Below are 25,256 nucleotides of genomic sequence, written 5' to 3' on the forward strand. Positions count from 1 at the left end.
ACATGATTTTTTAGGTTGTTATATTTGAAGAGTTGAGAGAGAGATGTGGGAAGAGAGAGAGAGAGAGAAAAAAAGAAAAAAAAAGTTAAATCAGTGAGAGAGAAAAAAAAAATCTGAAATAATTAGGAGATCTTTATTTTGTAGGCTTTATTATTTTGTAGATAGTCTATTATTAATCAAATTGTTTTTCAATGGCTTATTATTTATAAAAATAAAAAATAAAACAATTCTTATCTTATAAATTATCTATTATTACATGCACAAAGTATATGTAGAAAAAAAAAATCGTCTTCTCTAATCTTTTTCTAAATTTGAATTAAAAATATTAAAGTGACTAAAAGTATTAATACATAATAATTTGATTTGTATTATTTGTTTCCTTATTTAATTCGGACATTAATAATACTTAATATTGTGCATTAAATGTTTGAATTAAAGAAATCACATATAAGAAAAATTATTGAAATATAATTAAATTCATTTAATTAAGCTAATTTAATGACCGGTTCACTATTGAAAAACTAGTTCACTCTTAAAAAATCGGTTCAAAAATTATGTTTTAAAAAACCGGTTTATCCTTTAAAAAAAAGGGTTCACGCTACATATCGCAATATTAAGGCACTTCTTAAAGTGATTCGGCTTTTATATATATATAAAATTTGATGTGCTGTCGCAAGCAACCAAAAATAAACCTATACTTCTAAAAATACATGTAGTAGTGCGAGTAAGTGTCGTTCCCACAGAAAGAATTTAGCCTAGTTTTATGCTACGTGAACAAGGATAGGGGTTTGAGTATAACAAAAACAATTTTAAGAAGAACAACTAAAGAACAATTCAAATTAAAGTATCGAAATCAATCAAAAGAATAAATATTGGTCTAAGTCAACATCCACCATCAGAATTTTACAACTGATCATCGATGCAAGTATATATCAATTCATACTTTAAATATTTACAATTGGAACTATTTCCTATCTCTCCTTAGTTGTAGTTAATTAGAAAACAAGCGATCTAATTAACCTTAACTACTAAACAATTCAAGACAAGTGCTAAAAGTTTAATCTAGTAGCAGCCTTAACAATAATAATATATATATATATGACTTGGCTGTGCTAAAGTTGACTTGTTTGGGAACCTACTTGTAAAAGACTATATCCAATTTGAGAAAAGCTATGGTTTCTCTTGGTGTTTTTCGGATCTTAGGTAGATATTGTTTTCTTTTTTTGACATGTCCACACAAGAGAGGGGATTCGAACTAGTGACCCTCACTTCATGAAGTGTAGTTCTTAACCGATTGAGCTACCTCTTGGGGACATAAGGATATTGTTTTTTTTGACATGTCCGCACAAGAAAGGGAGGGAATTGATATTGTTTTCTAGGTGAACTTGAAGGTAGAAATAAAGTATTTAATTATTTTAGGTAATTTTAATACCGACCTTTTGTTTTGGCAATGAATTTTAATACCTACCCAAACCTAAAGAATTGCACAAACGTACCCATCGAAATTGTGAAATTGTAGATCAAACACCGCAAGCCCTCTTTAACCAAAAACCCTCAAAAACCCCGTCCCCTCGACCTGAGACCACAAAACAACACAGAGCAAGACCTAAGAGCCGCGCGAAGAGCTTCCACTCCAATGGCGGCGAAGAACCAGAACCACCAGCAGCAGAGCGACAAGACCAGAAAGCGAAAGCAAGTTCCAGGCGCGAAGACCGAAGCACCAGACCGCTGCGCCACCTCCAAGAAGCCCAAGGTCCTCGCCGCCCCGAAACCGTCGTATCATCCGGCCAAGGGCTCCACCAAACCGTTCAAATCACCGAAAATGAAGTTCGATAAATCGGAAACCGATAAGGAAAAGAAGCCGATGTCGAAGCGAGAGCGTCGCATCAACGCCAAGGTCGATTTCTGTCACCATTTTCACTTACACTCTCTTCGTGTGCGTATAACTTGAGGAAAAGAGAGCTTTTTGAGGGTTGTTAATTGAATTTATGTGGTGATTTATGACACGAATAAGTGTTTTAGTATCCCAATTAGCAAATTTGATATAAGTGGATGAATGGAATTTGAATGTGTTGGACTGCATTAGAGGTTGCGTGTTTTATATTTTAGTTTATTTGTGATGTTGTTTTGAATGTGTTATTATTTATTGCAGGAACTCGCAGAGGCTAGGAAGAAGAAGAGGAAGCGATATTACACTCTTGAGCATGTGAGTAGTGTTTACTTCGATATGTTTCTTTTATGTTGGTTGAACAAACCAATGCTCAATAGTCGCCTGCCATAGTGTTGTGCCTAAACACTTGGTACCCGTAACGGTCATTCCTTTAAGAATAGAAATGTGTATTACTGGAAATACAAGGGGTTGGAGTGGAAAGACCATTTTGATTCTTCTATTTGGTGACAAGACATGATGTTGTCACTTGAATTGAATCAATATTCCTAAATACCAAGATTTATATATATAGATAAAAAAAAAAAAAAAACTTCAAAACATTCTATAGGTTGCTGGCCACCCTAGCAGAACATTGAGGGCGGACAAGACCACCTCCAATGAGCATAGGGGATTTGGTACCTTTACCAACGAAAAGTATTGTAGGATAGGTTTCATTTTGCAGTTTGGGATTTTACTAACTGAGCTCATTGCGACTTTAGCTAATTCATTTTCTTAATTTTTATTTGTTTATTTTCTAATAGGAGCTAGCATCTCTGTGGGAAAAGATGAGGTGTCGCAATATTGCGAAAGAAGACAGATCCAAGTATGCATTTTGATACATTTTACAAGTATTAGGAGCTAGAATCTATGTGGCATGTTAGTCTTTTATCTATTTTTTCGTCCTGTATTTTTCTCACCTTTTGTTCTCTGTTTCAATTATCTTAAGGTTTGTGACTGAAGCTCTACAAAAGATGAAGGGAAAAATTCCTGAAATTGTAGGATCCCATATTTCTTCTCGTGTTCTGCAGGTACCTTTTTGGATTTCACTTTGCGGTGGGCGATGAATTTCACATTCCTTTTTTGTTTTGAGTGTCCTGTAGTTATTCTGTTTCTTTCACCATAGACTTGTGTCAAGTACTGTTCACAAGCTGAAAGGGATGCGGTATTTGAAGAGCTCCAGCCACATTTTCTTACTCTTGCGTGCAACACCTATGCAGTTCATTTGGTGAAGAAAATGTTAGACAATGGTATGGATTAGCTTGGAAAAATCAATTTAGAAACTGGAGGTTTTTTTTTTTCTGGAGTTGTTCATTTGTGTTTTATCTGCAAATAAGAGGTTAAGTTACTCTGTTCTTTTTGCAGCCTCCAAAAAACAGCTGGCAGGGTTTATTTCCTCCCTCCATGGGCATGTGGCTTCTCTTCTTCGTCACATGGTTGGATCAGTTGGTATGTTTTAATATTTTTTGAATCATATTTTCTCTGTTCTTGGATTTCCTTCCAAGTACTTGGATTATCAAGAGTGATATGTCCCAGGTTATAACTTGAAATATTGACATTTTTATGTAATTTTTTGTAATTACCCAAGTTATGCTCGAGTTAGATTGTATACGTTTTAGTGTTAAAGTGATGCAATCCCTTAATCTAGGATATCATTTATTTTTCTGCCACATAGAATGATTAACTTTTTTGCATGAGTGACACTGGAGTTTTCTGCTCTAAGTATAGGCTGATGCTATTGGTTTTGATTCTTGCTACATGGTTAGTGTAAGTATGGAGTTTGAAAGCCATGAAGGGGAAGAAGTAGAAGTGAATTCATAATGTGTATCATTTTCTTTTGGGAATGACACCATTTATTAAAATTCTACCATGCAGCCGATTTAATTTCAAAAGATAATGTTAGCAAATGTATTTCCCTTAGGTAGTCATCTACATTTGTCTCCAACCACAGAGATTCTTCAATATTCTAAATAATTTTGTTTAAAAAAAACATTAATATCCCTTTTTCTTTTTTCTTTTTTTTTTTCCCCGCAGTTCTTCAGCATGCATACGACTCAGCAAATGCAACCCAAAAGCAGGAACTTCTGTTGGAATTATATTCTACAGAGCTTCAGTTGTTTAAGGATCTGGTCTCAATGAAAGAGAGCAGGTAAAGTTTAAGCCATTTTTCCCCTCAAACTTCACTGTGGAGAGGATGTTAGTTTACATTCTCTGATTACTTCTTATCATTTCAACATTGTATTTTATTAATCAGATAGCAAACTTCACTGTGGAGAGGATGTTAGTTTACATTCTCTGATTAGTTCTTATCATTTCAACATTGTATTTTATTAATCAGATAGCAAAATGATTTATTCAGATAGGTCAAAAGGCTGGTATCTTCACTCATGAAAGCTGGCGACCTATTCTGAGAGTTGCTCATCTTCTTACCATACTGGATCACTTGCCTGTGATTTTCTTTTGTCTAGTTTTAGATGCCTATAACTTCCAAAATGGTACTGGTTGCCATGCTGCTGTAATTAACTTTTTCTTTATTTTTTAATATATTTCAGGTTAGTGGATGTAATCCCAAAGCTGGGTCTACAGAAAGGTTCAGTCTTACGACACATGACTAAAGTGATTCAACCAATTCTAGAGAAGGGAATAGTTGACCATTCTATCATACACAGGGTGCTAATAGAGTACTTCAGCATAGCTGATCAGGTGTTTTTGAAATTTCAAGATGCACTGTAAATTTTGAGAGCTTGAGACAGTTTTCTTGCCTGCCTTTGTTGCTGCTGCTGGTAGTTTTCTTCTGTCTTCTAATTCAAGTTTGTTGAAAGTCCTCTGCCACAGATGTAATCCAACAGTTGACGGGTCCGCTCCTTGTTCGAATGATCCATACCAAGGATGGATCCAGGATTGCGATGCTCTGTGTCAAGCATGGGAGTGCTAAGGTTTGCCACAATTGATTTTAGACTTTTATCTTAATAGAGATTAAAAAGTGGAAAGAAACTTGTCATTTCTTCGTTTTATGATACTCTTGTGGTTTTTGATTGTTGTTGGCTCCTGATTTTTTCTTCAATTTTGTGTTCTATTTTAGGAAAGAAAGAAAATTATCAAAGGAATGAAAGACCACATAGCCAAGATTGCTCATGATCAGTATGGGAGTATGGTAGGGAGTTCAAATTTAAGGGTTCTGTCAGTTCAAGTCTTATTCTTCTGGAAAACTTTACATCTCTAGCTTCCGTACTTAGTCTTCTGACTTTTACCTCCTAAATGTCATTTAAAATACATCAGTTAGTTTATATATATTTCCTATCTTTACTTATCAAAAAAAAAAAAAATACATCAGTTAGTTGTATATTGATTTTTGTAGTTTGTGATGCCTTACTAAACTCATTACCAAAAATTATGTTGGAAATGTAAATGTTGTCATGGCCTGAAATATTTGAGATGTATCTTAAAAGTTCAAATACTTGTAAGACACATTTGGAATAACTTGACTTCCTTTTACTGTACCTTTTAAGCACCCCTTTCTTGACATGGAAATTGTTGCTAGAGGGGCTTGTTATTTATGATAGTAAAGTTTATTTTGATACAAAAAATTGAACTAGTTGCATCACATGAGATCACGCGACACATTTTTTCCAGCTTACTACTTGGAAAATGGTATACCAAAAAGGCAAGAGGAATCCCCTATCTTCTATCATTATGAGATTATAAATATTGAAATTAGCATTGGAAGAGTTTGATGGAAGACAATAATCATTTTGTTTATATACTTCTTTATAGCTCCGAGTGCAGAATTACCAGGAAAACACTAATAGGCTAAATGCTTAACCTAATATAGTTTATTTCCTCTCTACTTTTATTAGTCTCTACTTCTTTATCCAGTTGACAAAAGTAGGACTATTTACCTGGCACATCTTCCCCGTGCAAAGAGTACCAAAAATATTTTTATACTTTTTAATATAACTGGAAAGAAATCATCTAAGTATTGTGATTATCCCTTTCCAATTAGTATCCTCATGAAGTTCATTATTATTTTACATTTTGGTGATAATTTCTTTACATTATATTATTGAAATTGAATATATGTTAGACTTTCATAATAAGCTTCACTTTCTACTATCACCTTTTCAGGTACTTGTCTGCATTTTTTCAGTTGTTGATGATACAAAGCAAATAACAAAGGTAGGTCTCATTTCAATCGTTGTTCTGCATGTTTACTGCAATATCACTTTCTGATGGACACTGAGTCAAACTCTCCTGATAACAGGCCATAATTCGTGAGCTTCAAAAGATTTTAAAGGAGCTTGTTTTGGATAAGGTCTCTATTCTTCTCGCCTTTTTAACATATTTTAGTCGATGATATCAAAATTTATCTAAAATGTATGATTAATAATTTGGATGGTCTAATGTGCATTTATTTTGATGTGCCTGGCAGACCTTTCATGTGTCAATATTATAATGATTCTTTGAAGTGTGCATAAGACTTATTTATCTTGGATCATGTAGTTTGTTTATCTATTACTTTTGTTTTGGCAGTACTTGTAGAATGTCACCTAGAGAAAAATTACCCCAAACTTCTGTCTGTTGACCATTTATATGGTTGTCTGGTTTTTGCCTTACTCTTTATAAATCTATATTACTAAGTGCTTCTATTTATCATTTGTAAATTCTAGATCGGAAGGCGTCTGTTACTGCAGCTACTTCATCCAAATTGTTCACGCTATTTGAGTCCTGATGACCTGAGTTCTCTCAATTTATCTATACCTTCTCTTAGTGCCAAGGTGATTTTTAAAGCTCTTTATCTTCTTGTAGAACCTGGTGTGAATTGTGATGTAACTATATTGGATCTAACTCTATTTCATTGCCCACTGGCAGGGTGAGTCAGAAGCAAGTTCTGAAGTAAAATCTTCGAAGGTTGATGAATTTAGTGGTGAAGAGGCCAAGGATGACACAAAAGTGACTGTAGCTGAGGGCAATACAAATACTTCATCTAGTGACAATATTCAGCTAGTTGAGGGAGGAAAAAAGGATCCTTTCTTAAGGAGGCAAGAGTTGTTGGTCAATAGTGGTCTTGCTGAGGTTTGCTTTACTTTCCTGATTTTTTAATCATATTTTATTTTCCTTTTACTTTTTTTGGTTCTATGCATCGTTATTGCTTTTGTTATCCATTTTTCAATTGATTGTGAAATGTGGCATGCAATGCTTCATATTTATCAATGGTCATTATTGATGAGATTTTGAACCTCTTAAGATTTAGATCTTAAGTTAGCTTATCTACTTGTTGAAAAACTAACTTTAGATGAGTAACTTGGGTGCGGGAATGCTTGCAGGGTCTAATTGATATATGTATCGAGAGTGCAGGAGAACTTCTTCGATCAAATTTTGGCAAAGAAGTCATATATGAGGTAGTAAATACATCAACTATCGATTTACTATGTTAACGGAATTCTGACTGTTGTTTAGATGGTCACGATCTTCTTGGTTTATATTATGTGTTTGATAACTAGTAATGTCGTATTGGACATTGTTTCCTCACCAGATCCATATAATTAGGCATGATAAAATTTCTATGTTGGGAATATGACTTTCTTAGAAAAATCATGTGGTTCTTGAAATAGGCTGCCTTTCTAACTTCTTAACCCATCATATCATTGCCTTGACTAATTGTTGGTCATGCATGCAGGTTGCAACTGGAGGTTTTGATGGCATTCTCCGCCCAACTTTGGATGACAAGTTGAATTCCCTTCATAAAGCAATAGCAACTCTTGCAGCCAATTCATCAGAAGAATCAGAAGAGGAGCATGTACTAAACAATTTTCATTCCAGTCGGACCATTAGAAAACTTGTCTTGGACTGCCCCACATTTGCTCGTACTTTTTGGAAGAAAGCTCTGAAAGGGAAGAGTAAGTTGTGGGCCCAAGGTCACAGGTAAGGGCTACACTGTATTTCAAATCTAATTCATTTAACCTAGCATAAAAGGAGATGTGATTTCTGATGTTATCTTTTGGTTGCAGTTCAAAGGTAATTTGTGCATTCTTGGAATCCTCTGATTCTAAGGTACGTGAACTGGCAAAAGAGGAGCTGCAGCCCTTGATAGATGGTGGGATTATCAAACTTCCTGAGACCAAGCAGTCAGCAAATGAAAGTTAAAGTCACTGATGGTGGATGAATGAGGTTGTTACTCAGTGGAATAGAAATGACATCTGGCGTGTTGCTGGTTGATTCACATTCTTATGCAATTCAAGTCATCTAGGGATTTAATGTAACATAAAGAGTGTATCTAGAGAAATTTTTTGGACTGCTAGCCTTCTTAAGGCGGTGAAATTTTGTATCCAGGGTGTCTTGTCATATTTATCTGATGGTTTTGATGATGAAAAGAGTCGCTGATAACAATATAAAAAGCAGCAAAAACCCCTGTACAATAATACCTTAGAAGAAGAGCTACTGATGGTTAATGTTTTTACCAAGTTTTCTATCTGTCATGCTTTTCTTTTTCTTTTTTGATAATTTGACTGCCCCCAACCTCTTATCCTTTGCTAGAGAGGTGTGCCCAGGAACGACTTCTTCAGAGGGCTATTACTTATAAAATGAAATAAGAGACGGACACGTGTACGGTTGTAAAATGTGCGGGGTATTGGTGTTTGAACAGTACCAGGGTGATCCTTGAAACTTTTTTGGGCTCCAAGTTTTATTTGCAGCCGGGGGATGGTTGCTTCACCCACGGGTCGATTTTTTACTCCATGGATGCCAGTTCGACTCTAAGGAAGTGCTTGAGAGGTATAGTAAAGAGGAGGTGGCTATGGTTGTCAACAGTGGCGATGGTGCTAGTGGCGGCGGTAATTATGGTTGTCATGATTGGGCGTGGAGGAGGAAAAAGGGTGTGGGTGATTCAATGTGGCTGGTGGGGCTCTCCCTTGCTCGAGCAGAGAGCCATCTCTCACATGGGGACTCAATTCCCTTGTACTCTTCCTCATTGAGCAGGAAATTGCAATAAATCCCCACCCGTTGTGCTCCTCTACTCCAACATACAGGAAGAAGGGGTGGCGTGCAAATCCTCTTCTTGTACTATATTGTCAATTCCTAAACTCTTTTCCGAGAAAAATCTCAAGGCATTGAACTTATGCAGAAAAGTCTTATGAAAATTCTTTACCGTAAAGACCATTTTGATTATTCGACACCCGATTTGCCTAATGGATCCGCAACCAAGTTTCTTACAACTATCTGGTTCAACTCAGTTTCTTATGCTTAAAAGATCCTCTCATGAGAATTCAAGACATTTTATTTAGTCAATAAAATAAATCACACTTGTTTAGCCTAAAGATTAGGAACGTACACAAGCAGATTTGCTTCTAAGCATTGCTGTTTCTGACCTTACTTCAAAAATTGGGGTGTCATATCTCCTACTTCCTTGTTCATAATTCATCATTCTACCAGATTGCAAGTACCAAAAGTTGTCAGGTTTCTTGCAAATTCTGGTTCTAAGATGTGGGTAGCCTTGGAATGTGTAGTCCGATGGATTAAAGACTAGGGATTCTTTCCTTGTCCTGTTATTGTTGTTGTTTCTTGGGAATAAATATTCTGATGGATTGAAGAGTGGGGATTCCTCCCTTGATGTTGCATTTGCCCTCAAACAATTCTCTATCACCTTGACCTCCTCTTTAAATCTTTCTCTGATGCCTTTTAAACCTTGCAGAACTTTGTGAGACCTTGACCGGCTTGTAAGATTACACTCGCTGCTTTTTGAAGCATTGGATTTTCTAGGAGCACTGCAGGTCGTATATGGAATTTTATTGCACTGAAAGCAAAAGTTTTTCCTTCTCTCCAAATCAAAGGCTCTTCTTTTTGCACCATTGGAGAGACAGGTATATGCCTGCACATGGGTTTTTTTACGTTTGAAGTGAGGATTCTGAAAGGAAAATAATAAAAAATAATGAAGAAGAAAGAAAGAAACTTATGCTGCCATTGGTGTACGTGGGGACAGTTATTCTATGAAATTCATTGCAATTGAGTGCACTTAACTCATCATACCTAACATGCAGATCCTATTTATATATGCCTCTGTCACGTGGGCCAATGGCATATATATCTTAACCTTTCCCTGGCTGCAATATTTCACCCATGTTGCACAAGTTTACTGCATTGCTTTAAATTAGACTAATAATGATTCTCATAAGGGAGTCATCTATAAAGTTTTGTGTTAATAATTCACCAGGCCCATGTGTTAAAACCCGGGTTTTATCAAGGTTTGGGAGGCTTTACGGATATGAGAGAAGTCTGATACTATGTTAAACCACTACTTATTTTAAAAATTTAATTTATAAAAAATGATTAGCTTAATCATTTAATTTATATTCTAACATTGAGCAGTGAACCAAACCTAATTTGGGTCAGTGCCGGGTATACCAACTTCTTGTCATTCATACCTAAAAGTCATAAAACTAAAAAATGATCGTTTCTGGGTCTAATAGTAACTCTGAAGTATCCTAAGAACAAAATTATTTGGTTTTAACGAGTTCAGCAACCTATTTCAATCTGTAAAGAGATGGAAAAGAACGAATCAAACCTCTGAGACAAGCTTGAAAGCAATTTCAGCCTTGGGATGCATGTTCTTATCTGGATGAAGTTGCAAAGCTGCAAAAACAAAAGCATTCCTCACAAAACGTAGTGAAAATGAAAATGCAGATTGAAAAAAAAAAAACCATTCTCTCAATGAAAACAAACCAAGCTTATGGTATTGCTTGCGAATAACATCTATGCCTGCACTTTCTTCCACCTATAAAATTCATGAACAAAAAAAAGAGGGGAAAAATCTAGATATATCAAATTCAATAACAATCTAAGAAGACTGCTTAAAAGAAAATGACAAAGAGAACCCAAAAACATACTCCAAGAACACGATACCAATCAATGAAATGTGACTTAACAGCGCTGCTGCAACCACGTGTATGAGCGCAGGCCACCAAGCATGTTGAAATGGAACAAATTTCTGTGACTAAATGGGCTTTAAAATCGGAGTCTTGTCCCCCTCTACCCATTTGACAAGAGAATAGAGTAGATAGAAACTTTGGAAGAAGATGAGAAAATTTGAAGTGGGTTGCAAGGATTAATGGCTTCTGTTTTAAGAAAGAGAAGGGCAGTGATTGCAAGGTGGAGCGGTTAAGAAAAAAGAGCAAGGTTTCCGGAGTTAGATTTTTGAAAGTGGATCAGTTGGTGGGAACAAAGAAGTGGAGCTTGGAGATGTTAACGTTAATTCTCCCACCTGGCATGGGATTATGCCAAAAGGTCTGAGGGCATTTGGTCCTTCCGTTTGGTTTAACCACAATGCTTTTTCTAATTAAAAAGGCATGACAGGGCGGCTAGCATCTGTCTGGGCATTGTTTAGGAGGAACCTACACGATAAAAATCGTAAGCCTTCTCTCATATAATTCAAATGCCTCCAGACCACACCCGGTGGTTAATATTTGTTCTGTTTGTTGACTTTTGTTTCTTCTTCTTAAAACAAAAGCAATCAAACAACACAAACATGAAACAATCCTATAAACACAAAAACAATTTTCATCTTTATTTCATGTCAAAACACTTTTTCAAACTTAAAAAGCAAGATTAAGCACTCCAAAACAAATTAACAAATAAAGCGTATCAATCATTGTCATGGATACAATTTAACAATCCATGTATTGTTACCACGACAATGATGAATAATATGGAATCAAAAAGAGAGATCAAGTGAGAAACGAGACACAGATTTAAGTGCCTACGGAGATTGCGGCTATATTATTCAATGATTTAGGGTTACAATATAACATATTTATATAAAAAAAACCCTAATTGTAAGTATTTTGGAAAACTCCAAAATATCCTCACAACTTATTTGTCAATAGGCCCACATAAACTTAATTACACCCCAAAATATAGCCGCACTCTCCTATTTTACTATTCAATGATTTAGGGTTACAATATACCATATTTATTAAAAAACCCTAATTATAAGTATTTTAGAAAACCCCAAAATACCCCCACAACTTATTTGCCCCCAGACTCGTATAAACTTAATTACACCCAATGGACAAGTAGTTTCAGTATTATTCTCTATACTTGAGAGAATACGAACCACTTATTCCAACACCATGAAACCTTTAAACAATAGTGTTTAATTTGCTAGCGGTAAATGATTGAAGTGAAGATTGTTTAATCAAGAGGCTATAATAGAAACCAACAGATTATAATCAATCCAAAAACCCATTAAAGAGAGGGCCATAATGCTCGCTTGGTGCCGATGACGGATTTGATTAGGATCTCTAGTAATTTGGAAAACGGATAGAGTTTATTGTGAACTCACCCATCCGAGTAGATAACCAAACAATCCAAAATTTATTTAGGTAAATAAATACTCTATGAACGCTCTCATAATATGCTGTCTAAGCTGCTGGAGATCGTGATCCGAACCAACCAGCCAAGGGTGAAGGTTTTGGGTAGTTGTCACAGATTTCAACAATTACCATATTGAATATGAGGCGAAATTACACGTGAACTTGGAGCGCCCCGGTGGGTGTGACCCACGCATATAATGCCCAAGTTGAAACCCAAGCCTGAAAAGGTACTTGGAGTAGGTGAAAAATGATACAATTGGTCCCTACCATGGCTCCATGAGTGGAAACCTTGAACTGACTATTTAATTCATTCCTTTCCTTGAAGAATTTCAATTTGCCCCTATTTCCTGATCTCCGGTCCAAAATAGATGGGAAAATATTTAGTTTATGGTTAAAATTTTTTCTTAAAAATCCTAAAGTCACAAATGAGATATTTGTCCTACTAACATATATATATATATATATATATATAGTAAAATAATAAAGAGTAGTTGGCCACCCTATCTAGGCCATAGGGAGTGGCCGGACCACCCCATTTTAGCTCTAATGACCGCCGATGGTCGATCTCATCCTTACGGCTCCTAGTATAATGCAAGTGGTCCGCCACTCCATCACTAGGGGCCAAACTAAAAAAAAAAAAAAAATTCGTTTGGCACATGGGGGTGGCCGGACCACCCCCGTTGGGCCTAATAAGGGTAGCCACCCCAGACAAGACCCTTGGGGGTGGTGGCGAGTTTGGGGTGGCCGAAGCCACCCCCAGCCCCCAACTGGGGTGGTTTGGCCACCCCCGATGGGGTGACCAACCACTTTTTATTATTTTATTATTTATTTATTTTTAATATGAAATAATATTTTATTATTATTTTTTGTTAGTGGAATAAGTGTCTTATTTGTACCTCTATAATTTTTAAGAAAAAATCTTATTCATAAATTGGATATTCTCGAGATGATCCTGTTCCCAATTCCAAACTGCTTGAAACAAATTTTGGACAAATTGCTTGGAACAAATTTTGGGTTTTTAAGTTGGGGAATTGAGCATGCATTGAGAGGCTGTCTTTGGGTATTGTAGCTGACTGCTAACTTGGAGTCTAGAAGACTGTGTTTGTGTCAAAAATGGGTTGAGCTTTGTTTTCGAGATTGGTGGAGGAATGGGGGATCAAATGTAGGTTTATGTTTTGTTTGTATAGGGACAACTTTCCAATGGGAGTAGGAAATGCAGGTTTTTAAAATGTTCAATTACATGAAATTGTCAATTGAAGTTGTTGGAATTCGAAATCCCATGCAGTTTTTTGCGGGTAAAAGCTGGACTTTGAAGGACTAGCCTTTATGGGTTGGTGTGTGCTGCATCCATCTAGGGACATAAACGAATCCATTATTTCTTTCTTTCTTTCTTTCCAGGCGGCAACTTCAAGGCATTCATGTTGCTCAATTCAAGTTTCATTATTTCTTCAGTACCAAAATAATACAAAGAAATTTATCAGCACCAGCGGCGGAGTCTCCTCCACCTATGATGTTTTATTTGGTAGTCTCAGCCTCCATAGCCCGTGATTTGCATAAGAATACTACACTTAAGAGTTTGTTTGTAATTGCGGTTTCAATAAGTACGATTTTAAAAATCGTTATTTTTTAAAATGGCGTTTGGTAGAACATGCTAATTTTTTTTTATCAAATATTTGTTATGTAAAATCGTGATTTTTGTTTAAATTCGCATATTTTCAAATAAGTACTCCCTAGTCTGCTTATAGAAATCGCAATTTTTTTTTCTTCCTATTTTAGATTAATTTTTTTTTTTTTAAAAAAAAAAAATCGCAATGCCAAATGCCTTACGTTTTGCTACATCTTTTAAAAACGAAAATTATTCTTACGAAATCGTAATCTCAAACGTACCCTTACTTTTAAAATCACTATTGGATCAAAATCTAATAAAGATTCATTTCTTATTCAATAGTGGTTTTAAAAGCATGTAAAAAAAATTATGTAAATAAGTGAGAGTAAGTGTAATATTATTCTTATTTGTCCTTGTTGTCACCACTTATATATATTAGATGTTTAAAAGTTTCATGAGCGGCTCCACACTAGTTGGAAGCCTCATATTTTCTCATGTTTTTTTTGAGAGAAATGTTGAAAATCTCATAATTATTCTACTTTGCTGTTGTGGTAAGGACTAATAATTTTTTATTTTTTTGATTATTTTTTGATTTATTTACTTTTAACTATAACCGATTCAAAAGCTATTAATCCATGTCATGTAAGCAAAGTGATAATTGTGAAATAATGGTAAGGTTTGCAGGATATAATTAATAAGTCACATCATCTAAAAAAAAGAAAAGTTTTTTTCTCCAAACTAGAGTTAATGACGTTATCCCAAACGTTAACATCATTTTTTTTTTTTTTTTACCTCCAAAGCAGTCGCAATTTTTTTTTTCTTCCAGCCACTTTGATAACCCGAACAAACACGTGTAAATTATAAAAAATAATTAAAGGAAAAAAAAAAACTAAATTCATGAAAATAATATTTGTAAGTTAGAAATTTATTAATCAAAGAGAATTAGTTATTTAAAATGGAAAACAAACAAAAGAAACATTCCAATAAACAGATATTTGGAAAATACGTACCCACAACTACAAATATCAACGGGTGCACTGTTTGATCGATTCACAAAATGATCGAACGATGTCACGTCAAATTGTGAGAAACCTTTGTAGCCTCATTTCCTTAGTCTATCGAGTACATAAGAGAGAGAGGGATAGAAAATGTGCCATTTTTTATGGTATTTTGAGGTTAAGGAATGAGAATCAACCCCACCAAGGGTAAGATCCAAAACCCTAACCATTTATTTCGTGTTATTAAAATTTACTTTTCGTTAATAAGGTATTTAACATGTCAAAAGTGTAAGAGCTTGTTTGAAATTGCATTTGAATGGCCTAAAAGTGATTTTAATACTCAAAAAGTCATTTAAAAAAAAAAAAAAAAAAACTCGTTTGATAAAAAAAATTAAAAACACTGTTAATGGTCCAAAAAGCCTAAAAATTGTCAAAAAAAAAACCACTTTTGACAAAAGCTTAAAAATAAAGCTTTTACTCAAAAACTCTTTTTGACTTAAAAGTTCTATTTTTCAAAGGCGATTCCAAACAGAAATCAAGCAGTAAAATGCATCTTTTTATCAAGATGACTTTTTGAGCCACACAAAATTTTAGGGCAAAATAACTTATTTTCTAGACTGAGACATGGTAATATCATAAACACTCAACCATTTTGTAGATCATTGTTATTAGGAGGGAAAATGGGTAGGAAACTTAACAACTTAAAGGAGTTTGAGGTAAAGTTAAGATTTTAAAGACCCAAACAGATTCAAGACTTACAAAGTGACTTTAAGACCCCATAGCACATAAGAGACAAGAAGGTTGTAAAATTTTGGAGCTAGGATGGAGAAAATCCCAAAAATGGTTACAATGCAAACATTTATAGAGTGATACCATACACCATTCGAACGATGCGAGTGGATTGGTATGACGGTCTTTGTGCAGTGATCGAATGATGGACGTCAAAAAGTAAAATTTCGGGTAGTTTAAAGTGATAACTAGGGTTTTGAGACTTAGGAAATAGTTTGTGACTTAGCTCGCACCCCAACAACCAAGTCATAACTTCGTAAACTTTATCTCTATGTCATGGTCTTCCACACAATTCATATCTACTTGTATCATATCTTATGCTTAGATCTACAATTGTGGTATGGAGAATCGAATACTCTTATACTATACTGTAATGCACTCAAAATTAATTAATTAAAATAATTAATTTGGAGTATTACTCTTATATTATGACTTGTTTTTCTTAAATTATGATAGACTATACCTATGATGCATCTTCATGATATTTTCGTCAAACAACAATGGGCTACATATTTATATTACTGCTTGTGATTTATAAACATTTATAAGTTCATCATATGATAACATGTTTACCACATGTGTGCTATTACTTACTGAGTCATGAACATACGCTTTTATGTACCATATATAAAACACATGTTTTGTTTTGGGATGACAAATTCCAAGGAGAATGAGCCTTTATTTCCCCAGGCTCTGGAGGACTTGACCGTAGGAACTAATCTTTGGAAAGTTGGATATTTGTTTCCCCAGATTTTATGTTGTTGCATTTGGGTGAATATGGACAGCTCATTTAGTTCCAAAGGTTTATTATTGCTTGAAGGATTGTCCAGATACTGTTATTTTTTATTTTTCCTATTCAAAGCGGTAGAGGGGGAAAATGAGAATGTCCATATACCGTTAATTATAATCCTATTACAACCTCAAACATTGTAAAAATTTAAAATTTGAAAAGACAATAAAAACAGAGTTGTAATTTAAGAAGTAATGTCTAGATTCTCCGTTACCTTAAGATGTGTAAATAAGAATAAGCTATGTTTATATAGAAAATGAGGAGTAATGATATAAAGAGGACTAAAGCCTTCTTAGAGTCATCCCAAATATGATGTGAAATTTAAAATCGCTAATAGATTAAAATTTAATAATAATTATTTCAAATTGAATAATAATTTTAAATGATACATCACATTTAAGATAACTGTAAGAGAATTACTCACATTTTATTTGATACAAATAAAATAATTAAATCAAATATAGTACTAATTTCTAATATGGAAAATCTATCAAACATCATAAGGAAATCCCATATCCTAACAAAAATTAGGTCAGATTCTTGCCTCGGTCGATATGAATAATAAAATTAGGAAGAATGGAGGTGAGAATAAATAATAATTATTAGAATTATTGTGCTCAACGGTTGAGTTTTTAGCCGAACAAAGCTTGATCAGAACCAACCAAGAAGATCCAAAAAGTATCCTCCATGATGGGACGGGTTTCCTAATCTGGTGGTTTTTCTCTAGATTTCTTCAATAACTATCACACGTTGGATTTCCAGTGAGTGTCAGATGAGACCAAATCAAATGGCAACTGTTGGAGTAATCACGAGGATTGATGATGCGATGCGACACGACACGAGTGATCCAAAAAGATTTCCTTCACTCCTTAGTTGACCGACCGTGGGGGCCACTCAATTATTGTGAACCTCTGTCCATTGGATCCAGCCAGCGACGAAACGCACCGTCTTTGAAGAAGCTTTGTCCTTATCTCCACCACCCATCACACGTCGGATAACGAAGTACACAAAAACACCGCAGTACTGTGTCGTTTTAGCTTTGTCTGTCACATCCATACACGCTAAGACTAGTGGTCGATCCCTTACGTGCGCAACTTCCCACTTCGCTTCTTACCCTATAATTCCGGCACTTTCTTATTATTCTCGCCAACGTGACGTGTGTGGCATCTTAATTGACAAAATACCCCCTTTCATTCTACGATTGCCCCCGATGTTTAACCTTCAATCTTGCATCAATTTTTGAAAAGGAAAGGATATGTTTCGTAATTTCACCTCCTCGCTTCTTACATTTAGTTTACACTTGGTTGTCTCATCCATTCCTGTCTGCAGCTTCTCAGGCCCAAATCTCTCGCTTTCTTCTTCTTTCAAACCCTGACTCGTACTTAATTCGTTCATTCAAATTCTTACATTTTTTTTCTTAAAAATTTTGATTTTTCAATATTTTCTCTTCGAGCTACGAAAATCTAGTTCGAAATTGTTTAAATTTATGAGCTAAAGTAAAAAGTTTGATGCTTTCGGCTTGAGCTTGCGATCTCCACCGTTGATTCTATGGCGGCGGCGACAATGGCGACTGCTGCCGGAGCTGCGGTGCTGCTGTACTACTTGCTGAGCCGGAGACTGTCGGCGGGGAGGGTGGAGGGAGAAGATGAACGGTCGAAATTGAGCAGATCGTCTAGGTGGAGAATTTCTCGGAGGCCGGCTCAGGCTCCGGGGACGCTGTTCGAGTCGATCAGCACGCTCTCTGAGACGTTGCGTTTCACGTATTCGGAGACTTTGGGGAAATGGCCGATCGGGGACTTGGCGTTCGGGATTAATTATTTCATGAGGAGGCAGGTCCGTGGTCTTTTGAGCTTTTGATGTAATAGAAGTGTAGTTTTATAGTGCTTGCTTGATTGAAACTGTGATGATAAATTGCTAAAAATTTTGGAATCTTTTCGTATGAATCATTTCGATTTTCCATTTTGTTTTTTTAATGTCGTTTGCTTGTTAAGACTGAGATGAATGAATTTCACTTTTTTTGTTGTTGTTGTTGTCGTTTTTTGGGTGTTTGTTTGTGTGAGCTCATTCTTGAAGTGGCTTACTGGTGAATTTGTGTTGTGAGCTATTGGTAATTTGCGATATTTGCTTGTTTAAGATTGATCTAATTGCTAAAAATTTGAATATTTTTCCTAATAGATGTACGAATTTTCCTTTTTTTTTTTCCAAAAAAAGAAAAAAGAAAAAATTGTGCCTGGGTGTGTTCGCATTCTTGGAGCATTTACTTAGTGGTGATTTGTTTTGAGAGCTATTGGTAATAAGTCATGTTTGCTTGTTTTAAGACTGATTTGATTGCTAAAAGTTTGAATCTTTTCCTATGAGATATATCAATTGTACTTTTTCTTCTTCTTCTTCTTTTGTGTGTGTGTGTATGTGTTGTGAACTCATTTTTGAAGTAGTGGGTTAGTGGTGAATTTGTGTTGTGGGCTGTTGGTGTAATGTATGAGTGGGATGTTAACGAGTGTGATGTGCTTGCAGGGTAACTTACAAGTTGCAGGTGTATATGCTGGTAACGATTGTATACAACTTAAAGGCCCTGAAATTGTTGTGGAGTTGAACAGATTTCTGAGGTTGTTGATACTTTGTATGCTTTTCTCGAAGAAGAAGTTTCCGGTGTTTTTAGAGTCTGCCGGCTACTCTGAGGAAGATGTCCTCCTTCACAAGCCCAAGGCAGAGGTATGTTATTGTTCAGAGTATCTTTTATTTTATTTTAGGGAAATCAGGTCAAGGCCCCCTTGTTCTTTTGGTCATTTTGGCTTTATGATCCAAAGTCTTCAATTTGATAAATTCAAGACCTGAGTTTGGACTCATTCTAAATTCGAGACCTCCATCAGCCTTCCCGTCAAATGGATAACACAAACATATGTGAAAATATAATTATGTTGCTCTGACCAAATTAAAAAAGAAAGAAAAAGAGAACCATGGGGTGGCAGTGATCCACAAGCCACCCTTTGTTTGTGGGGTGGCTTGCAGACGCTCACTGAGGGTGTGGCCCACCCACAGCTTCCTCCATGCCCAGCCAACTGTGGCTGGATGTGGAGGAGGCCGTGGGTTTCTTTAATTTTTTTTGACTGATGTTTTTATTTGAATAACATAATATATTTTCACATTCATTTTTGTTATCTATTTGACAAAAAAGCTAACAAAGGTCTCGAATTTAGAGTGAGCTCAACTCAGATCTCAAATTTATCAAATTATAAATTGGGAGCCAACATTACATTGAGCATGTTGCATGTGCTTGCATATTGGGCTTGTGTTGCATGAAGGGATCAGCTTTAGTCTCTTGGGTTTTATTCCAATTATTGCCTGGCATTTTTGCTGCCCCCATAGCAAATTATGCATCTGGGACTAGTTATCTCCGGTTTGAAGATTCTTTTTTCTACTGTTCAAAAGGCTGTTCCGGTGAGAAATTAATACCCCATAGGACTGAGTGGGTGCCATTCGATGAAACCAGGTTACTCATCGACTCATCGTATGAGGCTTACTCATAGAGTGGGTAATTATCAGGCTATAAAAAGCAACCCTTAGTCTAAATAACAGAAAGTAGTCTAAAACTTCATACCTTTTCCCATTTGCATTTTTCTCGTGCAAAGTTAAAATTTACATGTTTATATGGCATATGACAAATCACTTATCTTAACATATGACTAATAAGACTTCTGATGTGGGCTAAACTTGGCAAAAATTTCAACTTGTAGGTTATGGCTTTCCCCTTGATAATTCATCAATTTTTCTTCTTACTAACCATAATATATGTGATCAAGCAAGCTTTGCTAATTTGCTTAATGTATTTCGTAGTTATACTTAAATCATACTTGAGTATTGCTCTAATTACCTGAACAATGCTTGTAGCTTTTGAAGCCCGCTTTCTCAATTATACGAGATAGAGGCTCAAAATGTTTCCTTCTATTGATTCGTGGTACTCATAGCATTAAAGATACCCTAACAGCGGCAACTGGTGCAGTGGTCCCTTTCCACCACTCGGTTTTACATGATGGTGGGATAAGCAATTTAGTTTTAGGATATGCCCATTGTGGAATGGTTGCTGCTGCTCGTTGGATAGCAAAGCTTTGCACTCCTTCTCTGCTCAAAGCTCTTGATGAATATCCTGACTACAAAGTTGAGGTATGTGCCATTTCTTCTTATTTGATATGTTATATCACTATCCAATTGTTCTAATTTTCCTGATAACTTTGCTTTAGTTTTTCTGTCGAATAAATTAAAATGGCATGGTTGTTTTAAAGTTAATCTTCATTGGATAATAAAACGAATAAAAAAACACAACTTAAAATATTCCTTGTGCCATGTTTCTGCTCATATTTTCATGTAATCTTCATTCAATATAAATCTATGAGTTCATCCAGGAATTTGTGATACCAAGCTTCTTCTAGTAGTTCTTACGATCTTTACTTTATCTTGTGATTCATCAGGAGAACAATATGGCCAGTTCTTAATATAGACTTTCATTTGACTTATTTGATCTCAACATTGGTTCTTGATGAAAATTTAATACGTCTGTAAGCGGATTTTTCGTATTGAAATATAGTATCTGTAGGTATGTCACATCCACTAGGTTTTGCTTTGTAAGTTATAAACCTCTAATCCTTTGTTGCTGTATAGCGTACTATGTCATCATGATGTCAATTTTGAACTTTTAAGTTATTGTACTGGATCAATTCATGCAATATATGTTTCTTCTATATAAATTTTGTATTTAATTGTTTTAATTTATTCATATTCAGATTGTTGGGCATTCGCTTGGTGGTGGTACTGCTGCACTTTTGACATATATTCTTCGAGAACAGAAAGAACTCTCCTCAAGCACATGTGTAACGTTTGCCCCAGGCATGTACTAATCGATGTGATGCTTACTTTTTCTTTCTGTTGCTACTAACTATGATCAATGTTCACACCTGGCCATTTTCTCATTTTGTGGCATCTCACTTGTTGATTATCTTCATTGAAGTCAGAGTGACATGGACTTCAAAACTGAAAATGACTCTAAAAGAAAGTTAGTGGCTTTTGTATCAAATGTAAGTTCCTTCAATCAAAATTATTATAAAAAAAAGTAAGTTGCATCAATCAATTAGGTTACAGATGGAAGTGGAAGTTTCAAGATTATACTTTAGGGAAGCGGGAAAAATTCTCTTACCTATCATGATTTATTTTCTAACTAGCAAATCAACTCTTATTGAAGGATAAGGAAGATGCACTTATACATTAGGAATAGGAAATCTGGCATTACTATGGAACCTTGATATCTATTTTGGATAAGGAGCCAGGTAAAGTTTATTCACATGGCATAATAGTTATGACATAATCTTCTTTTCTTTATTAAGATAATTTCTTAAATTCGCAACATGAATAGCCTCATTTGCCCCAAATTCTGCAATATTGCTGTAGAGGACATTAATGATGCCAATGAGTTGTAGTTTAAATGGCACCTCCTCACTCTATAATAACGTGGTGGAGGGCGAGGTCATAGGTTTAAGACCCATTGGACATGTGGATGACTTGCCAATTGAAAAAACAAAAGTAAACGGTAGAGGACATTAATAATGGAAATCCAGTTGAGGTTGTCAGAAATCAGAATCATCAGATCTGCAGCTTCATACCTTCAAAAAGGAAGACAAGATAGTGATCCCTTTCCCAATGCTTAAATTGCTTTCTTTTTGTACTACAATTTTAGGGAGGGTGCTCTATGAGGTCTAGGTAGGCACCTGATACAGAAATCTTATGGTTTTGTACGGGGTGCATTTTATTAAGTGCATGTATTATAATTGTCATTTTGCAGCTGCCTGTATGACATGGGAATTAGCAGAATCAGGCAAGCATTTTATTACTACCGTCATTAATGGTTCTGACCTGGTGCCAACATTCTCAGTAGCTTCTCTAGATGACCTTCGCTCTGAGGTACTGTTACACTTCTTCTTACTGGAACTGGAGTTCTAGAAAATTAAATTTTGAAATTCATAGTTGAATCTCAAATCTCTTATCCATTAGAAACTTCAAAATCCTTAAAAAAAAATGTTATTTTCAGGTCACAGCATCATCTTGGTTAAATGATTTGCGAGATCAGGTTGAGCATACAAGGGTCCTAAATGTTTTATATCGCTCTGCAACTGCTCTGGGATCTCGTCTACCATCTATTGCTAGTACCAAAGCCAGGGTCGCTGGTGCAGGTGCACTTCTGAAACCAGTATCCAGCAGCACTCAGGTAAAGTTTAGCTCACTCTTGTGGGTTTACTTCTTCTGGTTTATGATTCTGTATTTTTTCAAGACCTAGATTCAAGCTAGGGATCAACAGTGAATTGTGCAGGCTTTCTTAAATATTGTAGGTAATGCAATATTTTCCTGTCAGTTTGCATGACATAAAGAATTTATTGACACTAGTTTGAGTACGTAAGTACTCATTGACTCATTTGCCTAGCAACTAAATTTTGATAAGATATGATGTAACCACACTTTTTGTTTTCTTTTTGGTCTCAATTCTAGCTCCTATGTATGTATTTGTATCATGACAGGCAATTCTGCTTGATAAATTTTAGGTTGTGATGAAGCGTGCACAGAATGTTGCTCAAGCTGTTGTCAAAACACGCTCATCTCTGTCATCGTGGTCTTGTATGGGTGCACGTCGCCGTCACGTGGGTCCACTAATGGAATCTAAAGTAGAGGATTCGCCTGAAGCAGCTCTCTCTGAAAGAAACTCCGAGTCTGCTGCAACAGATGGAATAACAGTAGAGCCTTTGCTGAATAAAGTGGAACGTAATTCTTCTAGTGGTGGATCAGTTCATGATGATACAGATGAAGAAGAGCATCTCCTTCCAGACGATGGAGTCATTAGTGGATCCACTGTGGAAGACATCACTGAAGGTGAGTTATTGTTTGAACTGGAGAGAGAGCTCCAGAGGCAGGATAATGAAGCAGATATTAGAGCCCAGGAGGAAGCAGCTGCAGCTATAGAAATCACCGAAGAGGAAAGTATACTGGCTGATGCAGTGGAAAGCATTAATCCAATCTCATCATCGGATGTATCAGAGAGCCACCGCTTCTATCCCCCTGGCAGAATCATGCACATCGTTTCTGTACCTTCATCTGATACTCCTAACATAGATAGTGGCACGCAAACTGAGGAACATGTTGGTATCTTTGAGACACCTAGAGAACTGTATAGTAAGCTCCGACTCTCAAAAACAATGGTAAATGACCATTATATGCCTATGTATAAGAAGATGATTGAAATGTTAATCAGGGAACTGGAAAATGAAGAAGCTTGTGGTTCTGTAATGTGAAATGAATAAACTATTAGTTAGAAGAATATATATATCTCATACACCCAATCTTATCTATATACTACTGTCTATATATTACTGTCGTAATCTCCAAGGACTAGCTCAATTGACTGGGGATCATGTTTCATGAAGCGGAGGTCATTAGTTCGAATCTCTTTTATCTCATCTTTTGTGAACATATAAAAAATATATATATATACTACTGTCGTATAAGAAAATCACATAAAGTTCTTGTGGGACCGAGGAACTAGTAGAATTTATTTCTTTTGGATGAATTTCTTGCTTGACATGAATGGAAAGAAAATTATATGAAAGAAAATAAATGAAAAAACTTATACTACATGAATTTTTAATGTTTGGCTCGTACAGAAAACCAACGACTACAACTTTGACGGTGGCCAGCAACTTTAGCAACCTCCAATCGCTACTCTGGCAACTTCCGATAACAATGCAGAATGAACTGCAATGCATGCAAGAAGAAAAAACTTAAACTTGGAAAATAGTTTACAATTTTAAAAAAGAGAAACTATTTTATTGGGATTAAAAAAGGTTTTATAGCTTAACTGAAAATATTTTTAGTTTGACCACGATTTTTAATAATATAAAATATTGAAAAATAGGAAAAACGTTTACATCGAAAATAAACATAGCCTTTATTTTTGTAGAATTTATGAAAAGGCATCAACAGCCTTAGGAATGCAATGTACAATGTTCAAATACAGTTTTGGTATGAAAAAGTTGTCCATAAAAAAAAGAAAAAAAAAAAGAAAAAAGAAAAAAAGAAAAATATCCTTTAGCCTTCTGACTATCACCATACTTCTTTTGGACACAAATTTTTTATAAACTGATTTGTATGAAATTTCTTACAAACCATCATTTAAAAGTAAAGCGTGTTTATTAGCATTTGAGAAGCACATATTTTTTAAGGAAAAAAATACAAAATCAGTCTGTGGTTTATTTGATTTATAATTAGCTTTGTGTGGTATCAAAATGAACTCAAAGGTTCTTGAAATATGCAAAATAATAATAATAAATAACTTCTTACTATCAAATTTTGTTCACCGACTTTACAGATTCTATTAGTGTGATATTGACTTAAATAGGACAAGTGTCACCATTTTATTAGCTTCTAACATGTTAGAGGATAAAGGACACAAGTATCACTTCTAGTTTGTAAAAAACTTCTGTTAATGTTTATTTATGCATTCAAACTTTAAAAAGTGATATTGGGACCCCTCATACCATGTGTCAAATTAGACACTTTAGCATTTTTCTCTCTAAAATGCTCTCAAAGTTATTAAACAATAAATATTTTTAAAAAATTATTACAAAAATAAACAAAAAAGAAAGAAAATTTGAAAAATACTAAAATAAGAAATTCATATCATTATTTTTAATTCAAATGGTTATTTTTATTTTTAATAACTTGGTAGTAGGGAGGGTCTCAATGTAGA

At 35.2% G+C, this 25,256-nt stretch overlaps 3 protein-coding genes across 3 annotated transcripts; 2 read left to right on the top strand and 1 right to left on the bottom strand.

The window, feature by feature from the left end:
* Positions 1 to 1,513: 1,513 nt before the first annotated feature.
* LOC132167178 (pumilio homolog 24-like) lies at positions 1,514 to 8,398 on the top strand. Its single transcript, XM_059578084.1, has 17 exons — positions 1,514 to 1,897; positions 2,153 to 2,206; positions 2,692 to 2,753; positions 2,877 to 2,958; positions 3,054 to 3,177; positions 3,293 to 3,376; positions 3,962 to 4,076; positions 4,480 to 4,630; positions 4,750 to 4,863; positions 5,010 to 5,081; positions 6,053 to 6,103; positions 6,189 to 6,239; positions 6,595 to 6,702; positions 6,797 to 7,000; positions 7,252 to 7,326; positions 7,605 to 7,849; positions 7,936 to 8,398. Exons 1-17 carry the CDS (start codon positions 1,637 to 1,639, stop codon positions 8,069 to 8,071), a joined length of 1,989 nt encoding a protein of 662 aa, XP_059434067.1. The 5' UTR covers positions 1,514 to 1,636; the 3' UTR covers positions 8,072 to 8,398.
* Positions 8,399 to 9,242: 844 nt separating this feature from the next.
* On the bottom strand, positions 9,243 to 11,085 carry LOC132184230 (uncharacterized). Its single transcript, XM_059597820.1, has 4 exons — positions 10,807 to 11,085; positions 10,643 to 10,694; positions 10,485 to 10,552; positions 9,243 to 9,791 (listed from the first exon to the last, which is right to left on the bottom strand). The coding sequence occupies exons 1-4, from the start codon at positions 10,954 to 10,956 to the stop codon at positions 9,243 to 9,245; spliced, it is 819 nt and encodes a 272-aa protein (XP_059453803.1). The 5' UTR covers positions 10,957 to 11,085.
* Positions 11,086 to 17,710: 6,625 nt separating this feature from the next.
* On the top strand, positions 17,711 to 23,861 carry LOC132162111 (uncharacterized). The gene is made up of 7 exons (XM_059572370.1): positions 17,711 to 18,307; positions 18,989 to 19,186; positions 20,363 to 20,635; positions 21,253 to 21,355; positions 22,305 to 22,423; positions 22,551 to 22,727; positions 23,059 to 23,861. The coding sequence occupies exons 1-7, from the start codon at positions 18,023 to 18,025 to the stop codon at positions 23,800 to 23,802; spliced, it is 1,899 nt and encodes a 632-aa protein (XP_059428353.1). The 5' UTR covers positions 17,711 to 18,022; the 3' UTR covers positions 23,803 to 23,861.
* Positions 23,862 to 25,256: the final 1,395 nt, after the last annotated feature.

Source organism: Corylus avellana, chromosome ca1, assembly GCF_901000735.1.
Source record: "Corylus avellana chromosome ca1, CavTom2PMs-1.0".
Taxonomy (NCBI): domain Eukaryota; kingdom Viridiplantae; phylum Streptophyta; class Magnoliopsida; order Fagales; family Betulaceae; genus Corylus; species Corylus avellana.

Excerpts from the sequence above, each read along its gene's own strand:
- LOC132167178 (XM_059578084.1), top strand. The coding sequence starts at position 1,637 with ATGGCGGCGAAGAACCAGAACCACCAGCAGCAGAGCGACAAGACCAGA. Across the intron at positions 6,240-6,594 it reads AGGAGCTTGTTTTGGATAAG|ATCGGAAGGCGTCTGTTACT; the intron begins GTCTCTATTCTT and ends TGTAAATTCTAG. Across the intron at positions 6,703-6,796 it reads TACCTTCTCTTAGTGCCAAG|GGTGAGTCAGAAGCAAGTTC; the intron begins GTGATTTTTAAA and ends GCCCACTGGCAG.
- LOC132184230 (XM_059597820.1), bottom strand. The coding sequence starts at position 10,956 with ATGGGTAGAGGGGGACAAGACTCCGATTTTAAAGCCCATTTAGTCACA. Across the intron at positions 10,553-10,642 it reads CAAGCAATACCATAAGCTTG|CTTTGCAACTTCATCCAGAT; the intron begins GTTTGTTTTCAT and ends TTGTTTTTGCAG. Across the intron at positions 9,792-10,484 it reads CTTTCAAGCTTGTCTCAGAG|GCATATACCTGTCTCTCCAA; the intron begins GTTTGATTCGTT and ends ACCCATGTGCAG.
- LOC132162111 (XM_059572370.1), top strand. The coding sequence starts at position 18,023 with ATGGCGGCGGCGACAATGGCGACTGCTGCCGGAGCTGCGGTGCTGCTG. Across the intron at positions 18,308-18,988 it reads ATTATTTCATGAGGAGGCAG|GGTAACTTACAAGTTGCAGG; the intron begins GTCCGTGGTCTT and ends ATGTGCTTGCAG. Across the intron at positions 19,187-20,362 it reads TTCACAAGCCCAAGGCAGAG|CTTTTGAAGCCCGCTTTCTC; the intron begins GTATGTTATTGT and ends CAATGCTTGTAG.